The sequence below is a fragment of the Protopterus annectens genome, chromosome 5.part0, assembly GCF_019279795.1.
Source record: "Protopterus annectens isolate FY-2018-M chromosome 5.part0, PAN1.0, whole genome shotgun sequence".
NCBI lineage: Eukaryota > Metazoa > Chordata > Ceratodontiformes > Protopteridae > Protopterus > Protopterus annectens.
Genome location: NC_056735.1, coordinates 1,717,446,904 through 1,717,471,903, shown reverse-complemented (window position 1 = coordinate 1,717,471,903; position 25,000 = coordinate 1,717,446,904). Strand labels below are relative to the sequence as shown.

General features: G+C 39.0%; 1 protein-coding gene across 1 annotated transcript in view; it reads left to right on the top strand.

The window, feature by feature from the left end:
* Positions 1-25,000, top strand: part of HGD (homogentisate 1,2-dioxygenase) — a 622,110-nt gene that overhangs the window by 319,207 nt on the left and 277,903 nt on the right. Inside the window, exon 10 of the mRNA XM_044071510.1 lies at positions 11,248-11,372. Within this exon, the coding sequence (XP_043927445.1) occupies positions 11,248-11,372 (125 nt within the window). The remainder of the gene's footprint in view (positions 1-11,247; positions 11,373-25,000) is intronic.

Here is a 25,000-nt window from a genome sequence, read left to right as displayed (position 1 = left end):
GTTCATAGGTACTGAGTATATCACTGATCCGTGTAGATCTTTAGGACCCAAGTCATGTATTCCCATAAGTTTTAGCCCTTACATTTTAAGTTCAAATAACCCACAGATTAGCAAACATTTATATGTAATATTGAGTACTTTTGATTTATAACATGTTTAACTAAAAATAAGATCAACATTTTGGGAGCAACTGGGAATATATCTTCCCACTAATGTGCCATTTCCAGAAGTGGCAAAAAATTTTCTCTCTCAATTTAGACTCTGTTCAGACTCGGATGAAGGTCATCTTCCACAAATTCTTAACCTCAGAACATTCCCAAGTATTTGTGAATATTTGTGGATCTAGGTTCATAGTTACTGAGTATATCACTGATCCGTGTAGATCTTTAGGACCCAAGTCATGTATTCCCATACGTTTTTAGCCCTTACATTTTAAGTTCAAATAACCCACAGATTAGCAAACATTTATATGTAATATTGAGTACTTTTGATTTATAACATGTTTAACTAAAAATAAGATCAACATTTTGGGAGCAACTGGGAATATATCTTCCCACTAATGTGCCATTTCCAGAAGTGGCAAAACATTTTCTCTCTCAATTTAGACTCTGTTCAGACTTGGATGAAGGTCATCTTCAACAAATTCTTGACCTCAGAACATTCCCAAGTATTTGTGAATATTTGTGGATCTAGGTTCATAGGTACTGAGTATATCATTAATCCATGAAGATCTTTAGGACACAAGTCATGTATTCCCATAAGATTTTAGCCCTTACATTTTAAATTCAAATAACCCACAGATTAGCAAACATTTATATGTTGCCCTTATCTATGAGGCACAAGGGTGCTAAACTAGAGGCAAGTTTGCAGTTGCCCATCCATTTATCCATCCATTCATCCAGATTATGTTTGAATACTGTAAGAAAATGACTTTCCATTATGTGGAGAGGAAGACAATTTAAAAAAAAAAGTGGTATTCTCTATGATACATCCATTCAACATGTTCTACACATGTTGCAAAAGAGATTTAAATTTCTTGAGCAGGTGTTTATGCCCGCACTGGAATTGTGAATGTGTAGTAAGTTTAACAGTATAAGGTCTGTTGAGGCTCTGTAAGTGAGGCAGAGATCACCCCTTAGTAGCTTGTATGAAACTGAGAAAAGGGGCAAAACTTTGAAACAGTCAGCATAGCTTTTATGATTTAAACCCTTGATTTTCTTAGTAAGAAAGCACTGTGGACATTTAAGTTGTGACAAATGTTTGGACAGGTACATTTTGAAGGGGGCATTATACTCAGTGAGTGATCTGATGAGTGTGGACTACAGTGGAATAATCACATCCCTGGACCTGGATGCTACACCCTTAGCAATAAGTTGTGCAATGAAAAAGCACTTTCTTACAACAGTGGATATGTGGTGATCAAAGGACAGTTTATTGTCTACATAGGTTCCCAGTTCCTCAATTAAAGGTTCAATTTTCAGGGGGGTATGTTGGCAATGTGATAGTTACAAGGGATGTCTAGCTTGCAAAAGGATACTGTTACACATTTCTTGGCATTTATTTTTAGTCCATGGCTTTGACACCAGCTATTGGTTTGGGAAAGTCTCTCCTGGAGGATCTTGATATCTTCTGGGAAGTTTAAAATGGCACTGAGTTTACAAATATCTGCAAACCTGGTCAGCCATAAACACTAGCTTTGACCCCCGAGAAGAAAATGCTAAAGAGCAGTGGCCCAAGACTTGAACCCTGAGATATACCTCAAGTGACACACCTTTTGGGTGAGGTAGAGCAGCACACCCAAATTTTCTGGGTTCTATTCATGAACCAGCTTGCCATCCAATGAGTTACATACCAATGAAAATTTAGCTGGGATAGTTCATCTTTGTTGTCTGAATTTAAGATGGTGTTGAAAACCTTTGCAAGGTCTAGATATACAGTGAGTACTAATTTGCCCTCACCCCTTGCTTCAGTAACATTCTCGAAGAATTCAACCAAGTCAAGTAGGCATGATCTGCCCTTAACAGTTCCAAACTGGCTTTGGTCAAGGGTTTGTAGGCTGGTTATATCCTTATTTATTCATTTCATAATGGTCATTTCCATAGCCTTACAGATGAGGCTGGTCAGACCTAAGGGTCTACTCACACCTCAGCTTTGTAGAAGGGGACAACGGTTCTAGTCATCTGGTACAAAGCATGTTTGGATGTTGAAATTAAATAGCCTCAGTAGGGGTTTTGATTACTATTGTTTCAAGCTGGCCAGTAAGCAGCCCAGTATGTCCCATAACAGCAGTATTCTTGGGAGTGGACTTTTTCCTGGGAGATTTTAGGGAATGGAGATCTCAACTGTTTGGATTTGTATCTCATGTTTTTTGTCTGTTCCTCATAAAATTTGTGTTTTTTGAGAAAATCCCCGAGGACTTAACTCACTAAATAATGACATGTATTTTAGTTTCGGACTATATCCTTCATAATATGCATGCTAACACAAATCATGGTATTCTAGCAACATTCTAAGTTAATAAGAGCAATATTGAAAATCTGTCCCTGAATTTAGCCAGGTTATTATTAAGTTTCAGTAGATTAGCCGTGGCATAATCTTTGAATACTTAGGTACTGGAGGATGTTTTTAGCTTCAGTCTTAAGGTGAATGTTACTAATTTCTGGTCCATTTTGACCAGTGAGAGAGTTACAATTCATCTGAAGCAGAGCTATCCCATATTGATGCAGACCAAAACCAGGATTTTATTGCTCCTTGTTGAGGTGCAGACTAACCGGTCCGGAGACTTTATATTGATGAAGTGCAGAGATCTCTGGGAATACATTTTAGAGGATGTATACATCTCCCAGTTAATGGAGAGGTAGTTGAATTTCTGTAGGAGAAAGGTGCTTGGCTTAATGCATAGGGGCTCCCTACTAGTTAAGTAGGATTTGTGGGCTAAAGAGACATACAGGGTGTCCCGTAATTAGCTCTGATGTGATAAAGGATCTTGTTATTTGTAACCTGGACATGGAAGAGTTCTATATTGCTATCTTGACTAACTAGTCTGGAGTAAAGTGTTTTTTTTTTTTTTTTTATAAATATGGAGACACTGCCATCTTTAGTGCCTTCATCTAGTGAGGTGGATCTGAATGTGTGGTAGGCACTGAAACCCAGCACTGTTGGGTTGCCCTCAGGGTTTTGAACCAGGTCTCCATAATGATGTATATATTGATATTTTTCAGAGCAAGGAGTGTTTTTTTTTTTTTTTTGTAAACTCATTACATCTGAGTGATGCCTCCAGGTGGATCTGCAGTTAACTCCTACTGATGCCTCTAGGCATCAGATATTACTTGTTCATATTTGCATCAATAATTCCAAAACCATGTTATTATGTACAAGGCATTAAAATAGTTCATCGTAAAACTTATACAATGGTAAACTCAACTGTATTAATATTTGACCTACGTCTAGTGCAGGTAAATAGATATTAACTGTTGTTTTTATTATATTAATTTGTATAGATATAATTTTCATACTTTCTAACTATCTCAACAACCAAGTAACACAGATGGAACTCTTTAACCCCATATGAAAGCTCTCATCTAGATGAATAAAATACTGCTGACAGTATGTGTGTAACTTGAATGGTTGCCCAGATATTATAAGTTGTTTACAAAATGTTACAAATGTGGTAGTAACTGTGTTTACTGTGACTCATAAAATTTAGTTTAAGACCTAGAACCTAAAGAAAACTATCCCTATAAAATAGTTTGTGCTGAAGAGTTTGAAATTTATATTACTTTGATAACCCTTATGGTTCCAGAGATATGAACATTTGTTTGAAACGTGAGGACATAATTTGATTATGTCAAAAGACTGGCTTAGGCTCCGCTCATTGGAAGTTACAGTGCAAACTTCCTGAGCTCCATTGGAGTGAATGACTTAAGGCTACTAGCATCTGGATTATGATTTGTTATGTTGGAAGCTTTTGAGTACAGATGTTGCCGAAAAATGACATTATGGGGTGGACAACGTTTTAGCCAATATACAAAAACATAGGGGGTAGCTAGACATGAATCATCCATGGCAAAGCAGTTAACACTATCTACAAACTACTACCAGGCTGATATATATGTTATAGGACCCTTTTAAATGACATCAGAAGCTAAGCAATTTGCTAAAGTCAATAAACATTTGTTCATATTGTGCCATCTTTCTTCTTGCTGGCAAATGCTGTTCAAGGCTAGGTTCATACCTGTGTTGGACACATATTCCAGAAGCTCCATCATGCCTCTCCATAGAGTCCAGGGAGGTACTTTTCAAGTAATTTACTCCCACATGTACTATGACTGTGTCATATGTGTATTTGTGGTGCAAGGACTTGTCTGCATGAAGTGGCGAATCCTGACACCTGATAGGCAACTGATCTTTACACTTTCCTTGCACAGCCTGGTGAGTGGTGCATCAGTATATCTTACAGTGGAGTCACCTATGACTAGGATGCTGGATTTGCCTCATAGGCTTTTGATTTGAGACACTGTGACTCTTTGATGTATGTTTCAAAGTGGGTGCTGTATGTGCTGTGTGTTTGTGAGGTTGCTGATGGTAGTTGATTTTTGGGTTATACTTACGAAGCCTCTATGGCTTAGGAAGGTTACTTTTAAGAGCCTCAGAATGTGTAGGTCTATATCTTTAGTCTGATCTGTGTGTGATCAGTTTAGTGTGGTGTTGCTTGGCACTGACAACCTGCTTGTTATTTGTAGTGTCTTCATGTGAGAGTTTTTCCTCCAATAGTATTAAATAACTGCATCTCTTGAATAATATGTCAGCTTGTTTAAGCAGAAGGTAAACTTTCTGAGCTCCATCGAAGTGAATGAGTGAAAATTAAGATAATTGCTACATTGTCTCAGGATGTCAGGATAATTTGTTTGTATGGTAAATGGCAAAACAGTGGTATCTATTGAAAAAAAAAACAAAAGGGTGGCTGTCAAACCGATGAATGGGACTGTGTCTTTATTAACGTTAAGGTCACTCCACCTCGGGGAAGAGAAAGAAACTCTTTGAAGTTCCACATGGTCCCATCTTCATTCATATGTAGGTACAATAAACTCAGTTTTGCATGACTTTAAAAACTGTTGTAATTCACGGCTGGCACAGAGTTGAATGAGTATATGAAGAACATACAAAAAGATCAAAGTGCATTTGCTGGCAAACGTATATTTAGCTGTCAAAGAAATTAATAATAATGAACATATCTTACTACTTTATGCATCATTTGAATTATATTTTCCTTGTTGAGACTCTCATGTGGTTCAGAAGCTTATTTAGAAGCTAATCTTGGTACTAAAATCAGTTACCAGATCTATCCACCCAGTAGAAAGTTAGATGTTTTTTCAAGAATCTCATTGTTATATCTGTTTATTTATCACATCCTTATAGAATCCCCAACATAACAAACTTAAAAACTCAACTAGGAACCAAAAACATGACAGCAAATGATTGCAGCAGTTCCCATGATTTATGTATTCAATATTTAAGTGCTTTCATCCTCACACTATGGACTTCATCAGAAATAATATAATACCAAATTATGTCAGTTTAAATAACACATATCTAAGTCACATGATATGAATAAACCTAGTAAAAATACACTTATGCTAAATTAAATGCACAATGATTAAAAAACATACATTACATCAATCGAGATAATCCCTAAAAATAGTATGTTGCTTTATGTTTTCTGCATGCTACATTTGGTAAGCTATTAATTTTAATAGGCAGGAAAAAGGTATTGCTTGCTGTCATGATTTTGGATCCTTATAGACTCCTCAATATGTATCTTCAATATGTACTGATGACAGTATTTATGATGCCGCAACACAAAGAACTGTTCTGAGATCACTTCCACAATATAAATATGTGTCTTTCAAGAACCCATTTTGGGTTGTTTGCTTTTTTGTTTATGAAGCACCTCTCTCAATATGATAAAATATCCTGTTAGTGTAGATAAAACTGTGCTCATGTGGTGTTATATGACCTGTATGTTATAACAAAAAAAAATAATAATAAAATAGAAAGACCATGTGTACTTGAAAACAAATGCATGTGTGTCACATTAAAATGAAGTCCTAAATCAAACAACCATATCCAGTGTAATCCTCTAGTTATGGACACCATCCCACAGAGCTCCATAAGCATTGCCCTCTTTGGGGTTTCCTCATTATGTAGAGAATGGCACATGCTATCCCTCTCCACCTCTGCCAATGATACAATCAGAACCCCTTTCTGAAATAGATTCAGAGCTTTACTTTGTGTCATCTTGTTTTCACTCAGTACACATCTAGCTCTGAATAACAAGTGAGCTTAAATAACAGAAATACATTTGAGCATAAATAATCAAAACAAGTTAATAGTGGGTGTAACCATTCAACCTTACAGCCTATTAGCCTTCCTCCTCAAAAATGGAGTTAAAGAGACATGCTCATTCAGACCAGGAAGCATGTCAGCATTTAATGTAATTTGCCAAAAAAGTTCTTTGTACTATAATACATTTTCCCAAATTCCCCCTCTGTCAGTCTTGTTGACGTTCTCCAATAAGTAACATTCAAACTTCCTAAAATCCTCACATAAATTGGAATGTTTGGGAAAGTGCATTGATATCATCCCCTTTTCTAATACTGAGCATATGTTCATAAAAATGCTGTTGCAGTTTCCTCTCTGTCTTACCAACATAAAATCTATCACACTTGGAGCATAATGCCACATATACATCACCAAAAAATAGACAACTATAGTGCCCCAGACAAGGTATAACCCTGGGATAGATAATCATAAATCATCATATATGGACTGACTAGTATGTATTTGCATCAATTACATAACCCACATTTAGACATAATATGTGGGTGACCCTTGTTTGACCCTTATGTTAAAGAAAGCCACAAATATTGTGAGCAAGGCTGTAAGTAAATCTAGGGTCAGAGTCAACCTTATTAAGCAACACTGCATCATTAAAGGCAATCTTCTAGTTCCTTGTCATTATTCTTATCACATCAATGGTGTCAGTAGATTGATGCAATACCACAGGTTCTCAGCAACACTGTCATTACTCATAGCTAAAGGTTTAAATAAAATGGGTGAAAATCTACGCTCCCAGTGAAGCAAAACGTCATCTGAGAATTCATTTATCAAATTGTCAGGATAATTTCTATCCAAAAATATACATTTCAACCTCTCCCTTCCAGTTGAAGACATCATCATTCAACACAATCCTAGACAGCCTTGATAATGCTTGCCTTTTGCCCATGGTTGTGACTGCCGTCAAAATGTAACAGATGGGTTTACTACAAATAATGAATCCATACTTAAAACATTGCAAATTTGTATATAATACTAGATTAAGAAAATTAAGTTCATATAAATTTGTTTTAAAGGTGAACTGTAAAAAATCAGTTGTTAGAAATTTTCAACAGGGTAGGTTTTCCTTGGGAAATACCAATGGCTGGAGGGTCTTACTTTATGTCAGACCTGCTGAATTGTTTGTGGAAGCTTTGTGGAGTAAAAGAGTTAAAAACTACCATCTACACTCCATAAATGAAGGGTTTGGTGAAGCAGTTTAAATCTGGTCTTAAGAAAATGCTGTCAACCTTCGTAGATGAGTTTAAGTTGAAGTGGCTAGATATATGACCATGTCTCCATTGCATACTGGGAGGTGTCCCAAGAATTCACAGGATTTTCACCATTTTAGCTACTTTATGGTTGTAGGATGAGAGGTCTTTACACTTAATTCATGATGAGTGGGCGGGTGAAAATGATTTCTACAGAGTGTCTGTTGTGATATATGTCCTGAGTTTCAGGAAAAAGGTAACAGAGCTCATGAGATCACTACAGGAGCACCTAGTTTAGTTCAAATGCAACAGCAGTAAAAGATTTGGTACGACCAGACAATGAAAGAATGAAATTGTACTGTAGGACAAAAGGGGAGGGTGCTTTTTCCTGTTTGGAAGATAATCTTCAAACCATATATGAGGATCTTTTCACTGTTATAAGGAAGGCAGGCGAAGTTAATTATGTGATGAAGGTGCCAGGCAAAAGCGCAAACTTTACCAATTAACATGACATATTAAAGAGTCATTGGTACTTAGTGTTTGTGGTGGTTTACAAGAGGAAGTAGGGGGGGATTTTGTAGTAGTTCCTCTCAGCAAAGCTCAGTCTGACACTTCAGTGAATAAGGTAATAATGTCACGCTGACTATCCCCTATACAAGTTTAGGAAATCTAAGCAGTATTTACAAGAGTTTTGACAAATATTCAGTGTAAAACTAGGGTGCACTCACCTGATACAGCACCCTGTAAATATGGATGCCTGATGGCCAATGAAAAGAGCAGAATTCATTATTCAGGTGAACAGATACTAGCTGAAAATAACAAAAAAGGTGTTCAGCCTCATATAAAAAGTGTGCAAAGTCTTCCATGGCAGAAACAAGTTATATAATTAGAAAATACACTTTCCACCCAAGCTATATTTCTTAGAAGTCTCTGATTTGCATGTGAAATTAGATTTTTAATAAGCAGAGAGGTTTCATTTCTGCATTTGTCAACGTTTGTGGCTGTCATATTTTTCTAGTGAAGGGTGACTTTACAGCACTGTGGAGTGACCGTTGCAATCCACTCTATCAGAAGTCACAGTGTACTTTTTTTTTAGTTGGCTCATTAAAATTGTGGTCAGTAACTGAGGTTTTACTATCAGATTAGCAATCTGATAGGTGGCAACATATGATGAGTGCAGGTAAGGGATATTGTCACCGGAGAGGTTAAAGTCTTAGTTTCTGTTAGTAAGTCATTAGAAGTCACTGGGTTCAGACTGTAGTGGGTAAAATACTTTTATAATTATAACCCTGTTGTGATAATGACAGTGTACAACATATGTGGTTATGGCCGGTGGTGGTCATAACCTAAGGGAGTAGTGTACATTTGTTATAAATAGCTAAGATCAAGCACCCTCTTATATACATACATATTTCAATGATAGTGGTGTAGACCCCTGCTCTCTTTTCATATTGATAACAGTGGTTTGACATTCAAGGCTCACACTCATATTTGACAGGCAGTTGAAGGGAAGCAGAATCCTATCTCTCTAACATGGAATAAAAGGTGGTAAGAGAAGATATAGGGGTATAGGGACACCTTAGGGGCTGTTCATTCCATTCTTGTTTATGCAGGTTTGTGACCCTGTAGAAGCATATGGAACCGTGTGCAACTTCCCACTTTGGCACTTCCCTTAACTCTAAGTTCAGAGTTGCGGACAGAATAAAAAGATCTTCTGCTCTGAAACTGTAGCAAACTGCTTGCTAGAATGCAACAACCACCTCCCTGCAGTTAAAATACCACACGCAAAGTGCTTCACAGCTTCAGTAATTACTACAAATATATTACTTGTGATCCTTTTTATATGCTAGTACATGACCACCATACCATTGGCATTTACCAGTCATGTCCCATAACAATGCACCCTTCCTTATTACCTGCACCAGAGACAGATGCACCCCTCCTAATTACCTGCAACTGGGGCAGTCCGCTTCCACTGCCCCGCTCTTGGTATTTCATCAGTACTCTAGAGTATCACCTAAAGTCCCTCATCTCCATCTCTCCTGCCTAAAAATTCTTCTCAGACAATTTGTTACCCTGAAGAGATTACCCTTTCCGGGGTACAGTTCATGCTGGAGATATGTGTCTACAAAGAAGGTACAAACATTAAGATGTCTCAGGAAAGCAAAATATTAATATACTGGGACTTTAATGGTTTGCATTATTTTGGTACTGTATAAAAGTAAATTATTTTGATACTGATGAACTACAGATGAACATTTCACGCATACATTACTCCCTTGTCTCCCACTATCAATCCGTTTCCATTTCCCCCTTTTCTCTACCCCTCACATTTTTTTTTTTGAATGTTACAAAAAAGTCAGTTTTAAGGCATGTCTTAATATAGGCCCAGAACTTTTTAGCAGCTATGAATAACATGCCTGATGATCTAATGGCTGAATGCCTCTCCGACAGCTCTTCCACCACCCTGTCATTAATTATAGTGGCGGAATGTCTTTCTTGGAACTAGAGAAGAGCAAATGAACCCCCCCCCTCCCTATTTATGTCCACACCAATTCAGCATGATTTGGTTCCAAACGTCTGCACATGCCTCTAAGTCTGCAGACCTGCGATTTTTTTATTAGCATGGCTGAATAATTTAAACATACTACTAACCGGTCTGGACTGATTATTCTTAAGATATTTAAGCCACCTCACCCCTTCACTGCAACACTAAAAATAACTTGGATTCTATGCAGAATCTATTAAAAACATACACTAAAACAAAACACTGCATGGGTATCTCACATTATTGTGTGATGGTTTTCAGTAATGAGAGACCCATAAAAGACTGCATAGGTATATACTGCAGTATGTTATAGTACTGGCAGCAAGAAAACCAGTCTTTAGTAACATTTTTTTTTCACTTTTTAGACAAGATTTATATACAGGAGTAAAGGAAAATACTTTTTGCAGCAAAGCATGGGAGTAACAGAACCAAAATCCAGTCCATTCACAGCAGTCATTTCAGAATTCAGTTCACAGATGGTTTTCTGTTATACAGGGGTTTTCAATGCAATCAGTACTTACAGGCTTTCAGAATTTATCTTCAGGATTCTCTTTATGTGACAAGCAGGGTTTCTTAGAACACCAGTTCCTTTTCCATTCTGCACAGACTCATTCCAGTCCGTCTTCATCCTTCACCTTTACCTCCATGGAGTTTCCTGTTTGTAATTCTCTCTTGACTTATAAGTGAGCAATATAATTTCCTCAATAAGTATTGTCTGTTATGTACCTCAAAATGTACCTGCTCCTCATTGGTTTGCTACAGAGATTTGTCTCTTTCTAGTGTGCCTGCCTGCTCTGTATTTGTCTTCCATGATATAACCTGCAGTCACACAGTCACAATCCCCTACAATGAGCAGTGCATTTATCAGACTCATTAGTCACCTGTGTGTGTGTGTGTGTGTGTGTGTGTGTGTGTGTGTGTGTGTGTGTGTGTGTGTGTGTGTGTGTGTGTGTGTGTGTGTGTGTGTGTGTGTGCACCTGTGTGTTATTAATTCAATGAAATTTGTCCAAAATACAAATTGATACATTTTTGATATTTTGTAAATCTGATGAATGTATTACTATAGCAGAAGATCTGTCATTTTTTATTAATTTCCTCTCTGTCTCCCTACAGGAGCCAATGGTTTAGCCAACCCAAGGGACTTCCTGGTACCGGTTGCCTGGTATGAGGATAGACAAGTTCCTGGTGGCTTCACTGTCATTAGCAAGTTCCAGGGAAAACTGTTTGCTGCCGAACAGGTAAACAATTTAGGGAACTGATCCTAGTGTTCTAGTGTTACTGTGTCCATATTCTTATTTACAATAATAAAGATAATTTTTTATTCTACTTGCAATCTAAAACTTGTGGTTTTATTTGTCTAGTTAGCACCCTTGCATGAGTATTAGAAAGAATGCTAAAATATCATCTCACTATACCTCTTAACCTCTCAGCCCAAGAAATCTGGGCAAAGCCTGACATAATGGGGGTACAAAGGCCAAAAAGTATGAACATATTTTAAATATTGCTCTTATAAGCTATGAAGTTGCTAGAATAACAGTATATGTATTAAAATAAATTTTCTAAAGGATGCGAAGTCTGAAACTCAAATGTATGACATTATTTAGTTTCATCCTTCTTATCATCCCAGTGATTTGTCAGAAAACCAAACATTTTATGAGGAACAAACAGAAGTTTTGAGGCAAATCTGAATATTCTGCAAAAAATCTGAACAGTTGAGAGGCATGCATTTCACTCAAAAGATCAAGCTTCAATTCTCAACTCTTTTTGATGTCACAACATGGTCAAGATGTGTGACAATGAAAAAAAAACACAGGTTCACAAATGTATCCATGTGAATATAGTCATCTATTAAGCCAGCTCTACTCACACTACATTTGTCATCTTTTTCAAATATTACATGCCTCTCTCACCTTCTTTTCATGCAGTTCTAAATAACAATCTGTGCATTAGACAGTTGAAATGCACAGCTAAATGGGGTGCTGAGAGGCATAAGAGCAAAGTGCACCCTGGCTCTTCTTGCAAAGCAGAACAAGTAGTTATGAATATCTCTCATCTGGAGTGTTTTATTGCATGTAATATATAGACTAATGTCAATATGATTGAACTTATTTCTGCTTGTGTAATTATGCAGTTTAATATGACTGAATTTATTTTTGCCTGTGTAATTATACAATTTAGAGCTTATATAATAAAAGATTCAAATGCATAAAAGATATAGTGCACATTTTATGATACTCTGTAATACTATAAATATGTGGTTTATAAAGTCATTGTATTTGCCAGTGTGTGTGTGTGTGTGTGTGTGTGCGTGTGCGTGTGTGCGCGTGTGTGCGTGTGTGTGTGTGTGTGTGTGTGTGTGTGTGTGTGTGTAAAACACTAAATCAATATGTTTTGAGCTGACAACTTGGTAGGAACAACAAGGTACACAAGTCACCTTAGCACTGAAGGCACTTTTGATGCCTGAAACAGACTGCTGACAGCTCACATGTGGGCAGGCTGCCTGGGATGGTAGTTTGTCTAACTGATGACCTTGATAACCTAACAGCAGGCAGTGCAATTGCTCCATCTCTTACACTAATAACCATATGACACTCAGTGAAGCAATGTTTCTATAGGCCTGTGACCTACTCTTATACTCTGTGACTTCAGAAATGGCCACACCAATTGTTAAATCAGAATGGGATGCCCATTTCCATGTGTTGCATCTTTAACCCATTGTGTTGCTGTCCTATGGTGGGAAGCTGAGATAAACTGAAAACTGATTCAATGTAAATCTATATGCTAACCCAAAGTAGCCTACAGACCGAACAGATTAAGGAGTTATAGGTTAATTGGTTGCTTGTAGGCTGCGGTGGTGCAGTGGATAGCTTTGTTGCCTCACAGCAAGAGGTTCTCTGGTTCAGTTCTCAGCTGGAGTGCCTTCTGTGTGGAGTCTGCATGTCCTCCCAGTGGTCGACTGATGTTTAAAGATATGCAGTTAGGTGCGTGTGTGAATGGGTGTGCCTTCTTTTAAGGCTGGGCATTGGGCTGGCACCTTGGCACTGTAAAAATCCACTGCCAATCATTAGCAGACCGGAGTTCCGCTGCAGCAACCCCTAACTGGGAAAAGCCAAAAGACATTAGTTTTAGTTTAATTGGTTGTTTCTGTCAGCATAGATGCACATACTTAATTTATGTGTTCATTCATATCTGTACACATTTATGTTTTGTGTGTGTGTGTGTGTGTGTGTGTGTGTGTGTGTGTGTGTGTGTGTGTGTGTGTGTGTGTGTGTGTGCGTTATGTACATCTGCTTAGTACTTAGTACAGTTAAGGCTTTGATAACATGCAAAAATTTTAAGTTACCCTAGCTGTTGTAATCACATATGTATTTATTTAATTTGGTGTAACTTATGTTTGGAAATTCTTCACAGATTTATGCAGATCCTGACATAGTGCAGGTTTACAAAGTATAACTTCAGAAAATGGCTGTCCAGTTGTTTACCATTTGTTTAATACAGTTTAGGAAGTATTTCATTCACTTATTTATTTCTTGACTGGGTCTTATTCATTTATATTTGCCAGAGCTCTCTAGAAGTATTCCTTTTTCTGGAAAAAAAAAACAGTTTAATTAAAAAAAAATGAAAATTCTTCAAGGACAAAGAAAACCTTCTGACAGTAAAGAATGCAGTTTACAGTCTCAGATGCTATAATTAATAAATCAGTACTTCAGAAACAAAATCGTTGGCAAAGCTGTAGCGTGAAGTGACAATTTTATCAAGAGTGGGACGCACACATAAACACATGCTTCCTCAATCCCAACATTTTGTAAAATAGATACCATTGTAGAACAGCTTTTATAGCATTATAAATGAAGTTCATAGTAGATGCAGTTTTCTGAGGCCTCTTACATGCAACTCAGGCTTAAATAGATATTTGATATTTAAGCCAGAGTTGTTATCAACTTACAATTTACAAGTTATTAGTTGATCTACAGTCATCTTCATTTGTTTATGGTCATCTGCACAAAACTGCAGTGATTACAAACTCAAACTTAAAGTAGTGCACATTAATGTGAAAGCTTACAAATAGTTGTTTTTTTAATAAACTTACTTGTTTCTGCTCAGTGCCACCATCCTTTCTGTATTGGTATGTTGACTGGCATGGAATTAAACAAAGTTAGTAGTGGGCAGTTAGGGGTGCGCCATGGAATCACCCCAATTTAGCAAAGAAAATTTCAGGGAATGGCAGTAGCATTCAGCAAACTCCAAAGTATATTTTGTACCCTGACATAGGGACACTCCATTCCCAGTGCTTCCTAAACATATATATATATATATATATATATATATATATATACACACACACACACACACACACACACCAACACTAAGGTCTTAAAACAGTGGGATAAGTGCAGATTCTATTACCACTAAAACTGGCTTCAACAAAATTACTTCACAAGTGTTGGCAGTCACTGAAAGTGCCCTCTTATACCAGTATAGATCCTATTTATATAACCTTGTGTTGCATAGAGCAGTTGCAAAGCATACCAGGCGTTCATACGAAACAAATGTTCAAGGACTGGAGCCCCACAAATGTAGACAGGTAAAATTATGCTTCTTGTGGATATTCAGGTATGGAAAATTATAATTTTGTTGCCTTCAGTATAATGGCAATTAGTTACCTTGCTGTGCTTGTTTATTTCAATAGGTTCATAGGTATGTACTACGCTAATGGCCCTGGGGCCTTTACAAGCCTAGCCCATGGGATTACCCTGTCATTGTGCTACCTGACCTTAGATCCCAGTGTCTCTGTCGAGTAAAGACACTGGAGTGAATTTCCTATTTCTCATCCACTTATCAAGATTTCTCTTGAAGAGGACCAGTGAGGTGCTCTGCTTGACATGTATGGGAAGTCTATTCCATAGCATGGGCAGTCTCTGGGTTATGAACCTGTCCCTCCAGCATGTTCTGTTGATTGCGGTAATGAGGTTGAGGTCTCTTGAGCGTATGGTGTGGAGGGATTGGGATTTCTTTAGATGTAGCATTTCTAAAAGAGCAGGGTCAGACATGGCTTTGTAAGTCAAGCAGAGGTCGCCTCTAAGTAGGTGATATGAGACAGAGAATAGCTGGAGTTCTTTTAGTCTGTCCATATAGGGCAAACGTTTAATGCCTAGGATCCTCTTTGTGAGGTACTTTTGCGGCCTCTCCAGTTCTTGCAGGTGTTTAGTGAGGTACATGCCAAATGGGGCATTGTACTCAATGATTGGCCTAATGATGGAAGAGTAGAGGGAGACGATGACCTCTTTCTTCCTGGATGAAAACCCTTAGTAATGAGATGTGCCACATAGAAGGACTTTCTGACCACAGTGGCAATGTGGTGGTCAAAAGAGAGGTTGCTGTCAACCTTTGTTCCCAGATTTCTTATGACACCTTCTGTGTTCAGTGGGCTACCATCGATGAGGTAATTCATGGGACCCAGGTTTTTCTCCAAGGGGATGACAACACATTTTTTTGGCAATGAGCTTAAGGCCATGGTTCTGACACCAGTCGTTGGTCTCAGTGAGGCCTTTCTGTAGGATGTCAACATCACTTGGGGAGTTAATAATAGCTTCCAACTTGCAATTGTCTGCGAACATTGTCAGCCAGAGTCCCTTCATGTTGGCCTGGACTTCAGAGAAGTAGATACCAAACAGGAGAGGACTCAGGACCGAACCCTGTGGGACTCCACTCGTGAATGGTCGGCAGACTGACTTGGAGTCAGCTACTTTCACACTGTGGGTTCTACCTGTGAGCCAGTTTGCAACCCACCTAGTGATACAGGGGTAGATGCCTAGCTTAGTAAGTTTTTCTATGATTCCCAAGTGAGGAATGGTATCCAAGGCCTTGGCCAGATCAAGGTAGGCTGTATGAACCACAAAAGGGATTATGACTCTAGGCAAGTATTCAATATGCAAAATTTATATTTTCTGTTGGAGCCTTTCTCCTCGGGCCTCCACTGAAAATGGGCATTTGTAGCCCAGTCGGACAAACCTGGTCAACAAATATAAAATAAAATAAATAAATAAATAAAATGGAGAGACCAGCTTTCAGTGAAATTGGTTTCAGGGCTTAGACTCTGCAAAATTTGCAAGGAAGTCAACCCAGCATTAATCTGGTGTGCTAATTTAAAAGTTAGGGCAGGTGGGGTTTTAAAACAATATATTGATAATCTCAGGGATTAGTCCATGCCTGACATGGTTCATGATGTATGAGGGGGAGGGACAAGGAACAGTAGGCTTACCTTTCAACTTTGTAGTCCAGGACAGTACAAAATCAAGGAAAGATTTGAATTATACCTCATACAAACAGAACAAGTTGTTAGTCTAACAGCTTTTTTCAATTATGTCCACAATCATAAGGGCAACAACCAACAAAGTGCAGAGTTAGTGGTAGATAGCACCATCTGTACCCAGCCAATAGATATAACAAATCTGATGGCTGATAAATTCAACTTTAATTTCATCCCAGATAACCTCCATTTACCCCCAGAAAATAGCCTCTACCATTCCTCTGCCAGCTATCACAAAAGAACAGGTTATCACTGCACTTTCTAAAGCTAAAAACAAGGCCTCAATGAGTCCTGACAATATCCCAAGATGCCTCTTAAATAGCTTGAAACATGACTTTCAGGCCCACTAGGATCTCTGCTTAACCATAGCGTCCAGACAGGTTTTGTCACTAGGGAGTGGAGGACAGCAATGGTCATCCCTCTGCATAAAGGGGAACCATTAACACACCTAGGAAATTACAGATCCATAAGTATGACCAATGGTGTAGCTAGAGTTTGTGCCGCCCGGGGCTGTCTTTGAGTTTTCTGCACCTCCCCCTCACAAAATCATGGTCAAATGGGGCCTCCCCATTCACAGCCCTCACCACCTGCAGCCATTCCAGAGTCCCATTAATTGGCTATTTCTCTCCATTTACCGTAAACACTGTAATGTGCATATGCTTTATGCTTTACTTCCACAATGATTATTTGGATTTCATTTAAAACTTTTATTTTAAAATTTCTAGGACAAACACTGATAGACATCTCCTAAACAAAGCAATAGTCTCACAATGCAAACAGACTTGGCATAAGCACCATTAAACTTCTCTTTCCTGAAGCTCTCACCTCCTTGTAAAATCCACTTGACACTCAACTACATCTCTCAGCTTTGCAGTACAAGAAATCTGGAAAAATCCAAAATGTATTGGTGGGGGGGGGGGGCAAAGGCTCAAAACCAGGGAAACATTTTAAACATTGCTTGTATAATCATGGAAAGTTGCTAGAATAAAATGTTTTGTGTTACCATGTGTTTTCTGAAAGATAGTAAGACTGAAACTGAAATGGCTATCATTATTTAGTGAATTAATTTCTCACTGACTTGCCAGAAAACCACACATTTTAAGAAGAAGAGACTAGAAGTATGACACAAACATTCCAGACATTCTGTGAAAATCTGGAAAGCTGAGATCTATGGACTCAACTCCTTGAATCACAAGTGGTGGCATGGGTAGAGAATTCAGGATCTTGTTTCTTGTACCTAAGGTATAGGGTTTGAGCCTGAGTAACACTAACCACCAGGTGTACCTAACTGGGGCATTACACACATACCTCTTACTTGGTGAACAATAAGAAACACACACATATACACACACACACACCTTTTACTTGGTGAATAATACGAAACACACACACCCCTCTTTCTTGGTGAGCAATAAGAAACACACAAAAACTCCTCTTACTTGGTGAACAATAAGAAACACACACAAACTCCTCTTACTTGGTGAACAATAAGAAACACACACACACACACACACACACACACACACACACACACACACACACACACACACACACACACACACACACACACACACGTACACCACACACACACAAAACTCCTCTTACTTGGTGAACACACACATAACTTCTCTTACATGGTGAACAATAAGAAACAAAATGGTTGGCCTTACTTGGAACAGATGAAGCAAACACTGTACAAAATTGTGTGGGCAGACAGGAAGAACAGGACATCTGTTATGCACAGACATGATGTGACCGGACAGAAATAACAGGGTGTGATGCTACAGTGTGGACAGGAAGAACAGGACATCTGTCATGCACAGATGTGATGTGATTGGACCGGAAGAACAGGATGTGATGCTACGGGGCTGTTCTTAAACAGTTTTGGTTTTGTTAAAAGTCCCAAAAGTGCCACCCAGGATTGACCCCCCCCCCCTCTCAGCTATGCCATTGAGTATGATTAGTCACATATGTAAGGCCATGGAAAGAATAATCATGGACCTGATAAACAATAACTTATGAAATCTCCAAACATTTGCCCAACTCATTTCAGCTTCATCAAAGGCAAGTCATGCCTGCTTAACCTGGTAGGCTTCTTTGAGAAAGTCACCAAGGCCATGGATGAGGGTTACAGAGTAAATATTGCCTACCTTAACCTATCCAAGGCATTTGACACAATTTCCCACCTGGGTATTGTAGATAAACTCAAAAAAATTGAGCATAAATCTCTACATTAACAGATGGATAGCCAATTAGCTCATGGACAAGACGTGTTGTTAGAGTAGGAGAATCCAGATACAGCAAGAAGTCAGTTACTAGTGGTATACCACAGGGCTCAGTGCTTGAACCTCTCCTGTTCAGAATATACTTTTATGAAGTCTAGCCTAATGTAGATGACTAACAAATTTTGCTGATGACTCCAACTTGGGGTTAATCACTGAATCCCCCAATGACTTAGATATCCTTCAGAAAGGTCTGATTCAGAAAATAATTGGTTCCAGAGTCATGGCCTAAAACTAAACGCAAAAAATACATAACTATAGCTTTTGGAAAGTTGAATGCTCCTGCAAATTGCAGCATTATTAGCAGACCCCTAAGAGTGGACCCAATGGAGAGAGAGCTAGGTACACAGATAGACAGTAACCTAAACTTTGACCACCATGTGTCCATGGTGATGAGAAAGTCTTTTTATGTGACACAGCTTATATGTAATGGCATGTCATCCAGATCCAAGGAGGTTATAGTCCCACTACATTCGGCCCTTATCAGACCAGTAAGTGAGTACAATGCACCTTCTGGCATGTACCAGACCAGCCACTTGAAACAACTGGTGTGGCCTCAGATGTTGTTTACAAAAAAAAAATAAATAAAATACAGGGTGTAAACAACATATCCTATACAGATTGCCTAAAAGCCCTATTCCTTTACTTTCTCCTACCTATTATTAAGGGGTGATCTGTACCTAACCTAAAAGGCATTCTCAAATTCCTAATGGAACCATTACACAATTGCAAAACAAACAGCATGAGGATTACCTGATCCAAGGATCTAAACTTGGCCTGTGACATGAACAAAACATGCTGGAGGGACAGATGTATGTCTCAGAGATTACCCAGTTCTGGAACAGGCTACCTATTCACATGAAGCAGAGTCCTTCCATGACTCTCTTCAAATGTAATTTGGATTAACGGATGGCAAATAGTAAATAAACTCCAGGAGTGGCACCTATGTCCTTTATGGCCAGGGGCAGTCTGTAAAATACCCAGAGGCATAGGCACAAACCTAAGCCATCACCTAGCCCTTAGGTATTGAAAATCTGGGCAAAACCAGGTAATAATGGCTAGGCTTGTAAGGGCTCTTGAGACATTAGCCTAGTAATCTCCTGTGAACCTATAAACCTATGACCTTTTACACTACTCTGATTTACTAAATGATATGAAATTTGAAACTCTAATATCTGGCATTAATGAATAACTGCAGTCATACATGTTTTATGGAGACAGGAGAAAGGAGATATCTGGGATGTGCAACACAGGGGCAGATGTGGGGTATGTAGTGTATGTGTGTGTTTTGTGTGTGAGAAAGTGAATGATAGGGGTGCCTGTGCCAACATGACGTGACCACATGACGTGACCACTAGCATTGTTAACTACCAAGTGAAGCACTGATTTGCACTTTGTGGCAGGTAATATGATTCAGAGACATTTAAATTTGCCCATAATGAGGGCTTTCTTCATTCCAGTTAATGGATTTCTGAATCTCAAACTACTGCATCATGGTAGAAGTGTCTTTTTTCCGTGGGCTGTTGTTAGGGATCTTAATGAATTCCTGGATAAGAATGAGCATACAAATGAAAAAGTAGATGGAAGAAAAGATTGACTTATAAAGAGTATGAAAAATTAATCCGAGATGACAGAAGGAAATATAGAAACAGAAGACTGTATTATTCAGATCTCATTTTGGGAAAAAGTATAAGATTTAGATAGAAATTTTAGAGTAGAACCAGTAGTGTAGCTAGGGCATGGCAAGAAGGGCAACTACCCCAGGTGCAAATATTAGGGGGCACGATCGGCTGATCCTGATAGCACTTTAATGCATACTGACTTTTTAAAGCTGGTATTGCATTTGCAGTCAGACCTGAGTGCTGTGGTGCTCCCTGTGTGGCTTAGACTGTAGCAAGTAGTTTCTTACAGTTTGAAACATTTCCTTCATTTTTTAAATTAAAACCTGAGCAAGTAGTTAGGCAAAGCCAAACTGAAAGTACTTCCAACATAGCAAATCAAAACCAAGAAAAGGTGTTACGGCGCATTGCTAGGAGTCTAAACTAGAAACTCCACTCCTTGCAAGCTCTCCTCACTGTAGAGAATGTTGACATCTGTGCAGTTACTATGACATGGCTTAAAGCTGTGGAGAATACATCGACAGTGCAAGACTACAATGCCTGCCACACATTACGACTAGCAACTACTCAGACAGAGACTAAAGGTGGAGGTGTCTCGATTCACATCAAAAATAAATATACCTAAAGGCTGGTCAAACATTACAATGCATCTGAGCTTCTCCATGTTCAGATCACCATAGACAAAATCCCATGCTACTTCCTTGCAAGCTATAGGCCCCCCCTATGACCCAGGAAACCCATAACACATATTTAAGCTTACTGGAAGCACTCACCATCCATCCCAATACCATATTCATGGCTGACTTTACCCCACTATTAAATAGGAATCACATATGACACCAAATGTGCAGACACAGAGATTCCTGGATTTTGTTAATACACACTCCCTGGACTAGATTGTAATTACACTGACCAGATGCGCACATATACAGGATCTGGTCCTCACTAATATGGGAGAGTGCTTCACCCCCCCCAGTATAATGTCCTCAGTGGTAATATCAGACCACAAAATGGTCTCCTTTGAAGTAAAAATAAAACCTGAAACCCCAACTAAAACAAGAATGTTCAGGAACTCCTGTAAGGCTAACTTCCTATTAATAAGAGATAACCTGGTAAAATTTCAAGCCACCAGAAATCCTGAGAACACTGCTGCCTATGCAAAACTGTATATTGAAACCTTGTAAAAGCATGTTAGCAGTAGCTGTATCCACCAGGAATAAGTGCAGAACTAAACGTTACCCTGGTATAATTGTTTCCAGGCCAAGGATGACCACAAGGCATTCTTTAGCTATTTCAGCAACCTCAAAGGCAATACACAATTGTGTGTAGAGCTCATTGTTAATGGAGCCACCTATACTGAGTCAGAAGATATAGCAAACCTACTGGCAGACAAATTTAGATCTAACGTTACACCTCTCTCCCCCTCTACTTCCTCTTAGGAAATACCATCAACTATAACTCTTTCTACTATCACTAGAGAACAGATCCTCAATGTTCACTCTAACACCAATTACACAGCATTGATGGGCCCAGACAATATACCAGGTTGCCTTCTAAATAGCATGAAACATGACCTATCAGTGGCTCTGGAATTAATATTTGACCATAGCCTTCAAACAGGCTTCTTGCCTCATGAATGGAGAACAGCAACAGTCACCCCTCTGCACAAAGGTTGGCCATCAACAGACCCTGGAAACTACAGACCCATACGTCTCACTACTCTGATATGCAGCGACACCATGGAAAGAATTATCATGGAAATAATTAATAAACATCCAGAAACTGGACTTAACCAAATTTGGTTTTGCCAAGGGCAGGTCATGCTTACTCATCCTGGTGGACTTCTTTGAGAAGGTCATCAAAGCAATGGATAAGAGCAAAACAGTTTACACTGCCTACCTTGACTTGGCCAAGGCATTTGACACAATAACCCACTTGGATATTGTTAATAAACTCAAGAGGTTAAGTATAAACCCTTATGTCACTCTGTGGATATCCAGCTGGCTCACAGATAGGACCCAGGAAGACAGAATTGGGGAGTCCACCTATACAAAGAAGTCAGTCACAAGTAGAGTCCCTCAGGGACTGGTCCTAGGACCACACCTTTTTGACATTCCTCTCTGAAGTCAAGACCAATGTCAAAGTACTCTGGCTGACCAAACTTGCAGACAAATGCAAATTAGGAGCAGTCATGGAATCCCCCACTGACACTAATGTTATTCAGGAAGGGCTGACACAGACAAATAAAATGTGTCAGACCCATGGACCAAAACTATTTATTTATTTCACATTTGTTAACTGGGTTGGTCCAGCTGAGTTACAAAAAAAAAACAAAACATTTTTTAGTGGAGACCCAAGGAGAAAAGCTCCAATAATGTCTGCAGCAATAAAAAGTAAAAGAAACAATATAAAAAGATAAAATAGAGTACAAAGTGGAATGCTGTTATACAGAACAAACTATAACTGTCACATAAGAAAATGTGAGTACTAAAAATATAATCATACAAACAGTTTAGTCACAGTGCTGAAAAGCTAGCTAAATGTCAAGAAATGTATAATAGTATCCTGCATAAAGTCATCCATCCCTGGTAACTATCATATTGGCAACACACCAGTAGTCAGTAACTTGGGGGCACATATAGACAGTTTTCTAATCTTTGACCATCATATGTGTCTACAACAGTGAGGAAATCATTCTTTGCTGTACAGCTTATAAAGAAAGATATGGCATCTAGGTCCAAGGAGGTTTTTGTTCCACTACATTCAGAATTCATCAGACCTGTCATTGAATACAATGCCCCCTTTGGTATGTACCTAACCAGACACATCCAACAATTAGAACATACACAGAAGTTCCTCATGAAAAAATACATGGCTAAGTAAGATATCCTAGTCAGACCACCTTAAAGCCCTGCATTCTGTCTCCTTCATGCTGTTGAGAGGAGATCTATGTCTGGTATACAAGGCATTGTCAGACCCCACCCTGATGAACCTACTGCATATCCACAAAACAAACAAAAATCAGAAATACCCATTCTAAAGACTTAAACCTTGCCTGTGTTATAAATAGGACCTGCTGGAGAGATGAGTACTAAAATGAAGACAGAGAAAGCAACAGGCTCAAATGAGGTCACAGCAGGTATAGGTTCATAGGTTAATAGGTAGGTACTAGGTATTGGCCCTAGGGCCTATACAAGCCTAGCCAAAAAGGTACCCTGGCTTTTGCCACCCAAAATTATTTTCCTGTACCCCTGTCAAGCAGAACCACAGAAGTGATCTCCGGGGCGAATTTCCTATTACCCATCCAATCATCAAGATTTTTCTTGAAGAGTGCTAATGAGGAGCTCTGTTTGACATAGATAGGTAGTCTATTCCAGAGTATGGGAAGTCTCTGGAACAGGAATCTATCCCTCCAGCATGTTCTGTTTATTGTGGTGACAAGGTTTAGGTCCCTAGAGGGTGTAGCTCAGAGGGATTGGGATTTCTTTAAGTGGAGCATGTCCAACAACTCTGGGTTTGACATAGCTTTGTATGTTAGGCAGAGATCGCCTCTGAGTAGGCAATATAAGACAGAGTAAAGTATGATAAAGATACTGGGTGAGATAAGGGAGAAATAGCTCATGAGACTACTCATAGCAGTCTGGAGAGAAGGACATATCCCAGATGACTGAAGAATAGCATACTCATGCCAGTTTACAAGAAAAAGGGGGGCATCCACAACTGTCGGCAGTACAGAAGCATTAAACTCCTGTCACATTGCATTTAAGTTCTGGAGAGGGTGATTGATAAACAAATATGTAGAGTAGTAGAATATAAGATGGGAGATGAGCAGTTTGGATTTAGACAAGATGCAGCACAACTGACCCGATGTTTGTAGTGAGACAAGCTAGGGATGAGGAAAGAGTCCAACTGGGCATTCCTAGACATGGAGAAAGCAAATGACAAGGTCCCAAGAAAGCTGATTTGGGCAGTACTGTGGTGGTTTGAAGGCCCAGAAACATTGGTAGAATTAGTGCAGGCTATGCACAAGGACCCAATGACTTAAGCACAAACAGTGTTCGGTCTCTCAGTGGGGTTAACAGTGGGTATAGGTGTGCACCAGGGTTCAGCTGTGAGCCCACTGCTGTTCATACTGATGATGGATTATATTAGCAAATAAGTCAGAGGAGACAGATCAACAAAGTTGCTGTATGCAGACGATGTGGCATTACAGCAGACTCTGAGCAAGAACTTCAGCAAAGGATAGGAGAAAGGAATGGAAAACTGAAGGCACATGGGATGAAACTAAGCACAGATAAAACAGTGGTAATGGCAGCAAATTGGGGAAATCAGAAGAAGCTGAGAAAGAGACAAAAGGGAAGACAGTGGAACAGGTTAATAGCTTCAAGTATCTGGGAGTGGTGGTTTAGGTGAAGTGAAGCCTGAATGAAGAGGTCAAAGCTAGAATCAGAGGGGCTGCATCCAACTGGCATAGAGTCTCAGGTGTAGTGAATTACAAGAATACCAAAGAAGCTGAAAAGTAAGGTGTACAAGACAATGGTGCAACCAGTACTACTGTATGGTACAGAAACCTGGGCAGTAAAGGCAGAGCAGACAAGGAAGCTTGTGATGACGGAAATGAAGTGCCTGAGAAGGGTGATAGGATGCACCCTGTG